Source organism: Stylophora pistillata, chromosome 6, assembly GCF_964205215.1.
Source record: "Stylophora pistillata chromosome 6, jaStyPist1.2, whole genome shotgun sequence".
Classification (NCBI taxonomy): domain Eukaryota; kingdom Metazoa; phylum Cnidaria; class Anthozoa; order Scleractinia; family Pocilloporidae; genus Stylophora; species Stylophora pistillata.
In genome coordinates, this window is record NC_142524.1 from 24,271,570 (window position 1) to 24,284,981 (window position 13,412).

General features: G+C 41.5%; 1 protein-coding gene across 1 annotated transcript in view; it reads left to right on the forward strand.

Annotated features, from left to right (window-relative positions):
* Nucleotides 1-13,412, forward strand: part of LOC111329818 (ubiquitin carboxyl-terminal hydrolase 34-like) — a 61,540-nt gene that overhangs the window by 41,472 nt on the left and 6,656 nt on the right. The window contains exons 41-62 of the mRNA XM_088725217.1: nt 21-88; nt 316-385; nt 964-1,050; nt 1,790-1,864; nt 2,394-2,545; nt 3,452-3,500; nt 3,683-3,787; nt 4,048-4,092; nt 4,190-4,294; nt 4,630-4,695; nt 5,093-5,174; nt 6,068-6,125; nt 7,187-7,223; nt 7,595-7,627; nt 9,633-9,681; nt 9,936-10,021; nt 10,142-10,225; nt 10,454-10,560; nt 10,949-11,123; nt 12,176-12,348; nt 12,790-12,868; nt 12,990-13,116. Of these exons, the coding sequence (XP_088581343.1) occupies nt 21-88; nt 316-385; nt 964-1,050; nt 1,790-1,864; nt 2,394-2,545; nt 3,452-3,500; nt 3,683-3,787; nt 4,048-4,092; nt 4,190-4,294; nt 4,630-4,695; nt 5,093-5,174; nt 6,068-6,125; nt 7,187-7,223; nt 7,595-7,627; nt 9,633-9,681; nt 9,936-10,021; nt 10,142-10,225; nt 10,454-10,560; nt 10,949-11,123; nt 12,176-12,348; nt 12,790-12,868; nt 12,990-13,116 (1,912 nt within the window). The remainder of the gene's footprint in view (nt 1-20; nt 89-315; nt 386-963; nt 1,051-1,789; nt 1,865-2,393; nt 2,546-3,451; nt 3,501-3,682; nt 3,788-4,047; nt 4,093-4,189; nt 4,295-4,629; nt 4,696-5,092; nt 5,175-6,067; nt 6,126-7,186; nt 7,224-7,594; nt 7,628-9,632; nt 9,682-9,935; nt 10,022-10,141; nt 10,226-10,453; nt 10,561-10,948; nt 11,124-12,175; nt 12,349-12,789; nt 12,869-12,989; nt 13,117-13,412) is intronic.

The window sequence follows — 13,412 nt, forward strand, 5'->3', positions numbered from 1 at the left end:
TATTTTGTTTCCTACTGCAGATGTTGGCTCGTCTTTGCTTGGACGTGATCAAGATCCTGAGGCCACTATATGCAGGCCACACCGACAAGTACGTTTCGTTTTGCATATTGTACATCGCAATACTGCATATTACTCTACTTTTGCCTTAAATCCGCGCTGTAGCAAATGACTAATCAAGCTTTACAGAAGAACATACTTTTTTTCTGAAATTTATTTGTCATTTTTGTTTGTTTGCTTTTATTTTACGGAACAAAATATAATAATTCTTGTTTGTGTTAGTTTTGCATCCATTTTGAACTTCGTCTTGCTCTTCAGGGACGATGAGGAACCAGAGACAGAGCACTTTTTGTCTGTCAGCGGTTTTGTGAAAGCTGTTTTCAGATTGGTGAGTAAGCAGTTATGCGTCGATCAATTCAAAGCTTCAACAAGCAACCCATGGCATTTTAACTTTTGAAGACTAGTTGTTTTTCAAATTCTCACCTCCCCGGGGGGGTGGGGGGCATAAAGCTTTAACTTGGAACCCTCAGGCATTTCAACTTTTGAAGATAGTTTGGTTAAATTCCCACCCCCAGAGCAAAAATTGTGTGCAAATGCCCCACCCAATTTTTCTGTAGAGGGCAAAACCAGCGCGACTTTGACCAAGCTTTAAAACCGAGACCTTTGTAGACCTTTTCTTCAGAACCATTCGCTCGCGGAAGTGAACTATTTATCTTAAACACCTCCATATTTAAAGACGGAAGGACTTGATACCTCTTGTTCAAATTCCCCACCCCATCCAGGCAAAGTTTAAATTCCCTACCTCACGGGCACGGACGAAGATTAAATGTCTATGGGTTGCGTGGGGATGTTGAAGCTTCGAATTGATTGGTGCATTAACTTCACTTTCATAACCAAGGGTTGCAAAGGTTGAGGTCAGAGTTGGTCCCTATAAAATAAAACACGTTGTTCTTCTGTTACTTACAGCTGGAACATAATATCAAGGCTTACGTCAAGAATCTTTCAGAAGTGTTTTGGTTCATTCACCAGTTCGCCGTCCTGGGAGGCAAAGAGGTATAGACTACTAGACCCTCGTTTTTTATCATATTTTTGTTTTGATGTACAGTTTTGATTAACAGTTGCAAAGTGATGTTGTCATCTTATCTTCCTAAAGGCATTTATGAGTAACTGATGAACTCTCACCCTGACCAACTGGTGAGAGCACCAGCAAATTCTTTCCCTTTGAAATGTCAGTGACCATATCTGGTCGAAAGATCAGAATTCATATTTCGTACGGTCTTTTAATGAGCTGAAAAGTTTCATGGAAAAGGTATTAGATATTTGGTCTCATATCTCGTTTTCTTGACAGCCACCACCTATCTACTCGCAAAAATTTGCTGGTGGATATTTTTCTCACTCGCGGATTCTCGAAGTCCTCCCATTTTGCGAGTTTGCGAGTGTCAATTTTGAGTTCTGTCGAAGGGTTAATGAACCATGGTTTCTCATTATTTATTCTTCATTGACCGTTTTTTTATGCACGTGACGAAAATGTACGATGTGTTTTAGTTTACTTTTTAGTAGGGTGTCCAAAGAAGCCCTCTGTTTCTTTGGGTTTCCTCTTGCACAAAGGACACAGTAGTGAAACGGTCTCGTGTCATCGTCTGAGTCACCATCGATTTTTTTTCCCCTGTTTTTACTTCGTAGATTTGTTAAAAACTGACCGTCTGTTGGGATGTTGCAACTTTCGTTTATGGCGACTATCAACTGAAAAACGTCTTCAACTGAGTAATGGCAGTGTTATTCTTTTTTGCAGCGTGAATTTCTTCTGAAAGCGGACGCCATTACTGTGATGGTGGAATTCTATCTGGGAACAAAGGCTTCTGAATTAGTAAGTCAACGGCTCAATCAGGATTCACATCTGGCCCTGTCAACAGTACGCCGGATAGATTTAAAATCGGCGTTTTTACCCTGAAAATGCAACAAAAGATTTTCGTCCGTGCCAGAAAACGCCGATTTAAATGTTCTCCGTCCACTGTACGCTGGATATATCTAAAACGCCGTTTTCATTCAGAAAATTTCAAAAAAGGGTTTTCTTCTGTGCCAGAAAACGGATGAAATGTTCTTTATCTACTTTGCACCGAATGGATTTAAAAATGCAACAATCACCGGCGAGAAACGCCTGGCTGCATTCTTGAGCATGCGCATATCGAGAGTCAAATTATCCCGCCAAAAAAAAATACAAAGAACAATGACGACCTGAAAGCGTTTTCGAAAAGCCAAATTTATCTGGTCTTATGTGGACAGGAGGGGGGAGGGGAGGGGAGGGGAGGGGGTGGAGTAGAGGAGAAATTGGCTAACGCCGTGGTACCCAAATTCTCTTGTGGTCTTGCGTAAATGGAATTATTGATTTCTCTCAGAACGACTCCACAACAGATGAAGATGATGACGGTGATGATGATGACGATGAAGAAGTAGTCACGATTCTCCCAGAAGATAAGTACCGAATGGGTTCGTTGGAGAAGATGATCTCTGTCATGGCGCTGTTAGTCGAGGAATCGCGAGGGGAAAGGTGGGCGTGATTTTAACCAACTTGGTTAAATTTGTAAAAGTGTATTCATACAAGAGATGGAAAAGCTAAGATGTTCTGATCCTTCGAGTTTTGATCCATTAGTTTGTTGCTCCCAATAAATGAAACGTAGGTCCTTCATCAGAAGCGTAAACAGATTAGATGAGAGCACAATTTTGCTCTGAAACAACAGTACATTCATGGAGAGCGCTATTCCATATTCGGTTACTATATTCTAAAATCGTGGATACCGTTGAAAGTGCGCTTTGATTGGCCACTCAAACTCCGAATATCCTTTGATATTAACCCGCGAGCAACTCGCGCGGTATTTGAGCCCGAAGGTATTGTAATCGTCTGAGGTAATATAATTAGTTAAAATCATATTTTTGTGCTTTATTATCTCGCTATTCTATTATATACTAAAACAACTATTCATCTCAGTGTCGGTGTCTCCACTTCGGTGAATTGTTGTGAAATACTCCTAGGTGAAACACAGTGCTAAGCTGTGTTTGTAACGCTAGATGTGTGACACATGAGACAGCACACACGAGACTGAATCATTCGTATCGGTCTTTTTTCCCAAGCTGATCCTTCTCAAGTTCGTCTTCAGAGAAATCTTCAATTAACTGACGAAAGTAATCTAGGAATCTTTCGGTTTGCTTAACTGCGCCGTGTGATTGGTTCAGAAAACTCGTGCCACCTTCTAAACCAATCAGATGCAAGACTAAAGAATCGTGACTTGGTCGGCCGCGTTTTGCCGCGCTTCAAGCCGTTTATCTGTTTCTTGGTACAGTCGTCTCTTTATACGTAACAGTCATTCTAGTCTCGCCGCTGCAGCCATCCTTTGTCATGCAAGAAATTTCAACCTTAAGCATTCAATTTCTAACGTTATTTTTTCTCGCATGTCAGGCAACTGCATCTTTCAGAGAATGATTTGGCTGCCTTAACAGGTGGAAAGGTATGGCGATATTCTGTGTTAAGCCAGGTTAATTTAGTGTAGTATTGTTTTTCAAAATAAACGATCTGAGAGAGGTATGTTCGCTCACTAACTCTTCGCTCTACCCTTAGTTTAATGTATCGCAATCGACACATCATTATCAACTGATCATTTCTTATCGTATTTTATTTCTTTTTCAACAGGGATTTCCATTCCTTTTCCATGCCATCAAAGACAGTATTAACCTCCGTCACACAACCAACTTGATTTTCAGTCTGTGCAGATACAACCTGAAGTTAGCGGAAAGCGTGAGTCAGCGATTTTCGCGTGTCTTTACAACTTTCACGTTGCCTTGTCATTGGTCTGTAAGCCTCGCGCCTCCTCCCTAACCAATCAGATGCAAAACTAAAATCAATCATGTCTTGGCCACGTGGGTTTTCCCGCGCTTCAGGCAGTTTTGTGGAGGCAGAATTGTTCTTTATTTTCTTGATGCTCGTCTGTGAGATTAATGGAAATGTTGCACTTTCATAAACAGAATTCTTACTTGGTTTTTGTTTTTTTTTTCCAGATAATTTCTCTGTTGATGTCTTCGGTTCAAAAACTTCCTCCAGAGGTTGGTAAAACGTTGCAAACTGAGCCGTTGATAAAATTCAAAAGAGTCCATTTGGTAATAGCTTATTTTTGAACACTTTCTTGTTTTTCCCCTGCAGCAGTCTCATTCATTCTTCAAGTTACTGTCAATGTTGACAGAAATGCAGGGGGGTCCACCTGGCATGCCATCTTTTACCAAACTAACTCTCTCGCGCATCTGGGAGGTGAGCTATTTGTCGCAGTTTTCGTTGTTGTTGTTGGTGTTATTTTTATTTTTCATAACGCAAAATTAAATTTTTGTTCGCACTCTTTAGCCTAAAATAAACAAATTATTGCTTCAAGCTCAGATGTGCAACCTTTTTCGTAGAAATGCTAAAAATAAAACAGGCTTGAGGTGTTGATTGAGCATTTCTGTGATATATTTTTCGAATTGACCGAAAAAAAAGACTCCCTTGTCTTCGAAAGAGGTTCTGAAATAACGCTGTGTTACTGTGAAATACTTTTCCGTGTTTCTTGTTTATTGACAAGAGGATAATCGCGTCTGTTTGACCTTCCGCAGGCTGCCGAATACAACGCTGCTCTGTGTATAGACTGGCTGACTTGTATGGCTCCGAAAAACAGGATGGTATACGTCTGTTTTCTTTTTTATGGTACAACCAAGCGTACCATCTGGCTTGGCTGACTCGAACCTTTGCCAAACGCACTACCAATGTTAATAATAGATCGGTGTAAGATAGTAAACAGTATGCTCGAACTTCCCGAATAACCGTTTAACTCCCGTGAGTGACCAAGACAGAATTTCTCCATATAACATCAGTACAGTATCAAGCAGACAAGTAATGAGAATAAAGAAAAATATCAGTTAAGGGATTATTAGTAAATTCGATACCTGATTCTCCGAACTAATATCATACGAATTGTATGGCGGTCAGTAAAGAGAATTACTAATCAGATCTTAAGAATGAAGGGGTCAGCATGCTGAATGTGAATCTCGTCGACTTATCCTTGCCGTTTATTGGTAGGCTCATCAGTGGGTGTTGGAAAACATGGACAAATGGGTGGAAAAGTATCTTATTGCTGACAACAGTCTCAGACTTAGAAATGGTAAGTTTATAATTTAACATAGCGTTCACTTTACACAGCGTGAGAGCAACTCGTGCCGAGACCGCTGCACTCGGTGGTTTTTGTTGCTTCCACATTCTGGAAGTTGAAATGTTTGGACTGTTTTAATCTCGTAGATTTTGCAGCTACTTGATCTGCAAAATTAAGTTCTTGCAGGAAAGAAGAAACGTCCAATAAAATGTTGGAAAATTTACCACCTTCAAAGTAGAAGGATGAGTATGCCGTAACTGATGATTAAAAAAATCTGAGAGATTAAAGTTCACACAGCAACCAGGTGGACAATCAGACACGGTTTGATGCTACTCTGGTTTAAGGATTTAATGAATGTAACCAGGGAAATTACAATTCATCGACCCAACGTTTCGACACTCCTGTCTAGTACTTTCATCAGGGGTGATCTGATTGTCGCAGCAAGAGATCCTCATGGAGACTCAGAATTTTTCTTAGTCCCACGCTCCTTAAACCAGAGTAGCATTAAACCATGTCAAAAAAAATATGTTCCCTTAAAACTCAATGCTTCGCCCACCCGCAAAACAAAACTACGGAAGTTTCAATAAAAGCTGATTACCAGCCGTCAACCGCTGCCCACAAGACCTCTTACCGCCGTCTGTTGAGCCTGCGAGCCTGCGTTTGGGTTTTGCCTTGCGGCCCAGCCTCCTACACTAAGGACTGCTGCTTATGGAAAACGTTATTTACCTTACTATATGAGGGTGTGAACACGAAAACATGTCATGGCATGAAATAGTATGGGTTTATAATTACCAACTTCTATGCAGTTTAGGTTAGGTGTGGTGTTACTCGTATTCAGGTCACGCAAGTTATGATTTCCACTTCAGTATTTCTCAATGTATCTTTTATTGCTGTGTTATGTGTAGCTTCTGCATACCTTCTTGTAAGCCTGGTGCCCAACAGTCACTTCAGACAAGGGTTCAGGTAAGGACAGCTCTGTGTTACTTTGAAAATTTCCCAGTGAGAATGTGACGGCAGTCTTAAACCGTGAATCGTTGAGTGGATACATACATACATACATACTTTATTGGCTCGTCCCCAAGGGACTTTTCAGAGTTAAATCTACATTACACGAATAAAACCTAAGTACATAAAAGGATAAAAGATAAAAATTAACTAAAGCAGTCATTAAGGAGCTTTTGCCTGCTTTAGTTAACTTTTATCTTTTATCCTTTTATGTACTTAAGTTTTATTCGTGTAATGTAGATTTGACTCTGAAAAGCCCCTTGGGGACGAGCCAATGAAGTATGTATGTATGTATCCACTCAACGATTCACGGATCCCATATCAATTGGCCACTACAACTGAACACCAGCCAAAATCACGATTGTCTCTCCTCGATCATAGAGTTCTCATTGGCTCTGGGATACCAGCGGCGAGGCCAGTGCTATGCAAATGCGCGAGAGGTCTGGGATGGTTCGGCACGACCCCTCGTAAACCCCCCCGTAGACCCCTCGTAAGCCCCCCGTAGACCCCTCGTAAACCCCCCGTAGACCCCTCGTAAACCCCCCGTAGACCCCTCGGAAACCCCCCGTAGACCCCTCGGAAACCCCCCGTAGACCCCTCGCGGGCTTCGCTGGTCGTGCCTTATCGCTAATGAGAGCCTGCCCGCCGGCTACACATTCACTATAGAACGAATTAACGTTGATCCAATGTTCATCTCTCTGAAACGGCGTGGATTGAGTCCTTATGCGACCCGACACCTGTATAAGGCGAAAACTTCAAGTGGCTTTTGTAACAGACTGTTAACCTACTTTTTCGATGGTTTTCAAAGTAAAATGATAGAAAATACTTTGATGACTGAAATTTTCACAACTTCTGTAAGCGGTTGACCCTAGAACTTAGAGCATAGGTTATCAAAATCAGAGTTCATTTTTGTCGCTTACTGTTGCTTTAACTCACTATTGAAGAGATGTCCCGCAGACTGCTGTAGTTTTCTTGGGAAGAATCTGTGACGGTTCATTTTCTTCTGTTCCTTTTTTCAGGTCAAGAAGCTTTGCTGCACCGCATAAGGAAATGGTGGTAAATATAGTTTACAATATTTATATGACAGTTTTAAACAGTGATAAAAAGTCACCTTCCTCCAGTTAACGGAAGGAACTGGTTCAGTACTAAGGCAAACAAAAAATATATATAAGCGTGGCGTTGCATGATTTTCTCCCTTGACCATTCCAGTTTCTTAGATGAACTTTCATCGGATAGGCTAAAGTGTATAAAAAGTTAATCCTTGCAGTTCATAACTCATCCAATTTCCCACGAGATAATGATGTATATGGTACTAAAATTAGTGAGAATGTCAGGTTTGAAGACATTACTAAATGGCCTGACGCATAAAGGTTTGATACAAAGCATGAGTGGGACATTCTCTGATGCAATTTCTTTTTTTGTTTCAGTTGAGTAAAGACGCCCTCTCAATACTTCACGAGGTAGGGCATGTTTTTTATTTGTTATCGCAGAGAAATAAACTGAATGCTACATTCTAATCAGGCAGCACAGGGCGAAAAACGTAACCTGTGAGCCATGGAGTAAAAAATAAATGTACATTAACTAATCCTAAAAAGATTTTCCGTTGTGTCTACGGTCCTCCTTCTAACAGGAACTCAAACTGCCACCTTGAAAGTCCGGGCAATATTCAGCGTGCCCGAGAGCACTGCCCTCTGCATCTTTCGCAGTACGTCTGTGCTTCTGCCTCCCACCAGCTCGCGCATCGTGACATCCAGCTCCCGTGACCACCCCCGAGGGCATCCATTATATTGTTATAGTTTGGATATATCAACGAAGTTGAAATGGTAAATTGGCCACCGTAACCATTACAAAAGCTGATGTTTCGAGCGTTAGCCCTTCGTCGGAGCGAATGGACTAACGCTCGAAACGTCAGCTTTTGTAATGATTACGGTGGCCAATTTACCATTTTAACTTTGTTGATACTCCCACCGACGCAGCCCCAAACAGTTTCTTTCGAAACTATCACCCTTTATTCATTATGATGTTTTATTACGCGACTCGGACAGTCAGAGGGCCAATAACTAAAATCAACCAATCAAAATGCTTTATTGCCGGTCCGATATTCTCTAAGTATTGGACCGGGCACTGTCCCGAATGGTCCCGAATGATACCGAACTTGTGTCCCTTTGAACTTCAGTCGTATAATAAATCTCTATTAACCAAGCTTGCTCGGGGCCGTGCTGGAAGAATATCGGCCCTCGGTCTTTTTTGTACGGACCGAGCGCAGCGAGGTCCGTATTGTCAAGACCTCGGGCCGATATTCTCCCAGTACGGCCCTCGCGCTTGGTTAATAAGATATAATATTGCTTCACCTCGTAGCCTGGGAACTGCTGCCTTAGTTGCCAGCGAAGGGGTCTGTACCTCAGTGTCTTCTCTTCATCCTTTCTTGTCCGATTGTTAACCCACGGACAGCTCATTTCCAGCCTCACAACTCTCTTGCACATATGATTTACAATGCGTGCATCCACCCTATTGCATCTGACCTCTTGTTGATCAGCATATATAGGGATATCCCAATAAGCTTTAACATTCTATGACTCATACACGGGCTTGGGCTTGTTGGGTGAGTACCAGGGTGGTATCTCGTTTATAACTCCCTCATCACACAACAGTTCGTAAAACAGTACCTTCAGTGCTGCGTCGTGTCCAGAGAGATACATGCTTTGGGCCAGCGCACTGCATCCTGACAAGGTATGAGGCACGCTCTCTGGAGCCTTGCCGCATAATCTGCACCTCACCTCGCCTTCCCCTCTTGTGTGGTTCTTCTGACTCGTGTATACTCGCGTTGGCAATAGCTGCTCGTATAGCTCGACGAGTCCAGCAATTGTGTGTAATGGGCAGTTCTTCCACTCTGTGAGCCACCAGAAACACCCATCGGCACTTAAACTCTCATCCTCCAGCCTGGTAGTCACTAGATGCCCTTGCCATCGTTGGTTTCTGATCTTATCCTCTAACTTCTCAATTTGGCACCTCCCCACATCTTTCTTGATCCCTTGCGCGTGTTCCAAATCCAACTCCAGCCCCAACTTCTCCGCGCACTTAGCCGCTTCTTTTAAAATGGACCTACGCCCCATCCTTGCCGCTTGCTCTTCAAACTCCCGTACCATTCCCAGTGCACGATCTTCATTACCATGGAGTCTGACTGCGCCCTTGATTTTTGTGGCCTTGTACTCCATTGCAACAGAGCGCAATCCCCGCCCTCCTTTACTTCTTGGCATATACAACAATTCATTCGAATTACATTATTATTATTACTATTATTATTATTATTATTATTATTATTATTATTATTATTATTATTGTTATCATCATCATCATCATCATCGTCGTCGTCATTCCTATTATTATTAACTCGACTGTAGATGTTTTGCTTTGTCTTAACCTTCCATCTGTATGATCTTTGTAATCTTCTTTGACTTTAAACAGATTTACAAAATGTTGCTTAATCTTCTTCCAAGAGCCAGGAAATACTGTGGTACGTAGAACGCCAAATTTAAGCAGATTCTTGTTGTTGGCGTACTCGTCGTCGCTGTCGTCGTCGTTGTTGTTGTTGTCGTCTTCGTCATCGATGTTGTTGTTTTTGTTATTGTTATCGGTTGTTGTCCTTGTCCTTGCCCTTGTCCTTGTCGTTTTTTTAAGCCAAATATGATCCCGTCACGTTTTCGTACTCCTAGGCAACCGTGAATTGTATAACCCGTGTTTCTCTTTTCCTCCTGTTTTGCTGAGTAGATCGAAACATCCATGGCACCACAAAACTTGTCAGCTATTTTGCCGTGTTGAACTACTGCCTTGTATCAAACACCGAGAAAGAAATGGTATGAAAAATGTTTCCTTGTTGCGATACTCTTTGGAATGTGTCATGACATCACACGTCCAAAACGAAGAGGCCTTTTGGCAAAGTACCTTAATGAAATTTTGCTTCCTCTCATTTGTAGTTCACACCATTCTGTACAGAGTTGTGGCGGCTGTTTCACCCGTTGATGTCAGAGCCAAATATAGCGGTACATCCTAACAAACAGGTAATTGGGGATAAGGTAGTATATCTTGACCTCGGTCGTTGAAAATTAAAACATTATTCGCTCCAGGCTCAGTGAATATTTTTGAATAATAATAATCATGATAATTATAATATTAATAACAACATTTCTGCTCTAGCTCCACTGCTAATGAGATAGCTACTAAACATTTGAAAGAACAACAACAGGGAGTGCAAGTTTCTCATGCACTGAATTGTTGTCTCTTTTTAGGCCTTGTTGATCTTTTGGTTTCACGCTTGCATCAGTTGTGAAGAAAACATCGACTTTATTACGGAAAACAGCAGCGTGGCTGCGAACATACCGCTGAACTACATTCTGTAAGTGACTCTCTCAGCCTTCGGCTCTTGATTTATAAGCTTTCCACGTGTTCTATCAACATCCCGCGTGGCTTTACCACGTTATAGAGCCCAAAAAGATGTGCTCTATTGCTGAAGTGGGATTTACCTAAACTTCTCCTTCACTCAGTCAGATGCAAGACTAGAGCCAACCCTAACTTTGATACTTTTTTTTTCGCGCGCCTCATTCAGGTTTTTTTTTTTGTTTGCTTGTTTTTTGCAACACTCTTTCCAGCTTTTATTGTTTGTTTCTTCCCTGAACGTGTTTGCTGTGATTATGGGTTTGACGCCACTCATATTCTAGATTTTCTAGAATGACGAGTAACAGCCATTATTAACCCATGATAATTTTTGCTTCATATGTTTTCAGGTCCAGCGATGAACCGGAAGTGGTAAACTTTAACAGGAATGTACTTCCGGCATATTATGGGCTACTTCGGTTGTGTTGTGAGCACTCCCGTTCCTTTACTCACCAACTGGCTGTGCATTCCAATATGAAGTGGGCGTTTGAAAATCTCACCATCCGCATGAACCAGTATCCACAGGTAGGAACAAGGTTCCCCACAAGTTTTAAAAGTCGTGTTTTTTTGTTTGTTTGTTTTGTTTTGTTTTGTTTTTTTTTCTCTGGTATAGCAGTTTGGGGACTGGGAAGTATCCCGGTTAGCTCAATGGATAGAGCGCTGGACTGTTGTGCGGGAGGTCGAGGGTTCAAGCCCCGGCCGGACCAACACTCAGGGTCTTAAAATAACTGAGGAGAATGTGCTACTTTTCTATAACAGCAAGAAATGGATAGACATTCTAGTCTTCTCGGATAAAGACGAATAAACCGTAGGTCCCGTCTCCTGCATCTCTTAATTAGTTAATTTGGTTTGGCAGGAGACGTTAAAGAACCCACTCGCGAGATTACTGTGATGTGGTCTGGCCTGTTTACTGGGAATTGGGGGAAGGGGGCATCTGTTAGATTCGCCTTTATTTGATTGTAAATCGCTTAGCAGTCTGGTAAAGTCCCCCGCACAGTGTTGTAAAGCGCCATGAGCTCAGGATATGAGCGCTATATAAATAAAAGTTGTTATTATTATGATTATTATTATTACTATTATTATTATTATTATTATTATTATTATTATTATTATTATTATTATTATTATTAAGCTTGTCATGCAAACACTTGATAAGGACTTATCTCCCACAAAGTAGTCGCCATGCAACTGGGCAAAATCACTTTCCACCCTTTGCGCCCTTAATAACGTTATTATGCCTATTCTCTACACTGTTTCCATACATTTCCTGAGGTGCTGATAAGGAGAAATGTTTTAACGATCAAGAGCTTCTTTTGCTAATGATCATTTAAAAAAGAAAAAAAGAAAAGAAAAGAAAGAAAAAGAAAAAAGAAAAAAAGAAAAAGAAAAGAAAAATCGATGCTAGTCACTTGTGTACGTTCAAAGAGTTCAAGTACAGTAGGTCAACACTTTTGTTTGCTTGCCGTGTGAAGCAGGTAACGACGATTATGTTACAAATTTATGTTGTGTAATGAAGGTGATGAACAATGTGAATTGCGTGACAGATTTTTTTTTTTTTTTATTTCCCCGTGTCACAGGCAGTCGAAGAGCTTTTTTCTCTTATGAGGCTCTTTGCTGGCGTTACTTCCCCTGATCCGCCAAAAGAGAAAAGCAAGGAAGAAGAAGCGTTTGAAGCATCGTTCAGACGAGACACCATTATCCTGTACCAGAACTGTTTGGACGGAGGAGCTTCGTGGACAACGCTTATCAGGTACAGGGATCTATGTGGAAGGGACTACGGGGAGTAGTGCGACAGCGAGAGTGGAATGTGTGAAATGGAAGCACTAAGGCTAAATCATCCTGCAGTCTAAATCCCACAGGGATCAACAAACGCTTATTCATGTTTTTCTCGTTGCCATGTTCCCACCAATAACGTAGCTCCATTTTCTGCCTTTAAAAGCACACACAGCCCACAATTCCTCGATTCGCTCCGACGAAGGGCTAACGCTCGAAACGTCAGCTTTTGTAATCGTTACGGTGGCCAATTTACCATTTCAACTTTGTTGATATATCCAAATTAAATATTAAATCATCCTGCCTTGATTTCATAGCACAGTTACACTAGTGTCTTTATTGAGCCTAGATTTAGAAAAGAATGTAGTGTGGACAACTGTAATAAAGCGTTATTAAAGAACGTTTTCTTCCATTGTAGTGCGTACAAGATCTTACTTCAGACGGATGAGGACAGACTGACTGTAGTCGTTAACCAAGGACTTCTCACACTGTCTGATGTAAGGCTGAATTTATAACTGATCATGTTGCTGCGTGTTTGTAACTAGTTAAGATATGAGACAGGGAAAACAACAAACAAAATAACTCCAAAGTTCATTTTTCTCTCAAATTGCTCAACAGGCATTTACAACCCTGCACATGATGTACCACGAGGCCACAGCATGTCATGTGACAGGAGACCTAACAGAAGTGTTGATGATTTTACACAACTTGTTAGTGTGCTGTCGGCCGCATAGCAACAAACCAGGTTTTTAATTCTATGCTATTCCTCTCGCCGTTGCATCTATTATTAGACCGTGCATGATATCTTTTCGATAGACGCATTGTCCAGTGAGCATTGTTTAGCTGAGTACCGAGTTTCTCGTTGTTTGGGAAATGGGAAACCCTTATATTTAGGGCATACTCCAGACCCAAAGGTTCAGGCGCGAGCCTTCGTTGGGTCATTGTTGGTCGTTGTGTGGAAGAAACTTGTCTGACAAGGCCTCTCTTTGCCGTGGGGTATTTAACAATTATTCCACGAGCGCGCGTTGAATATGAGATGAT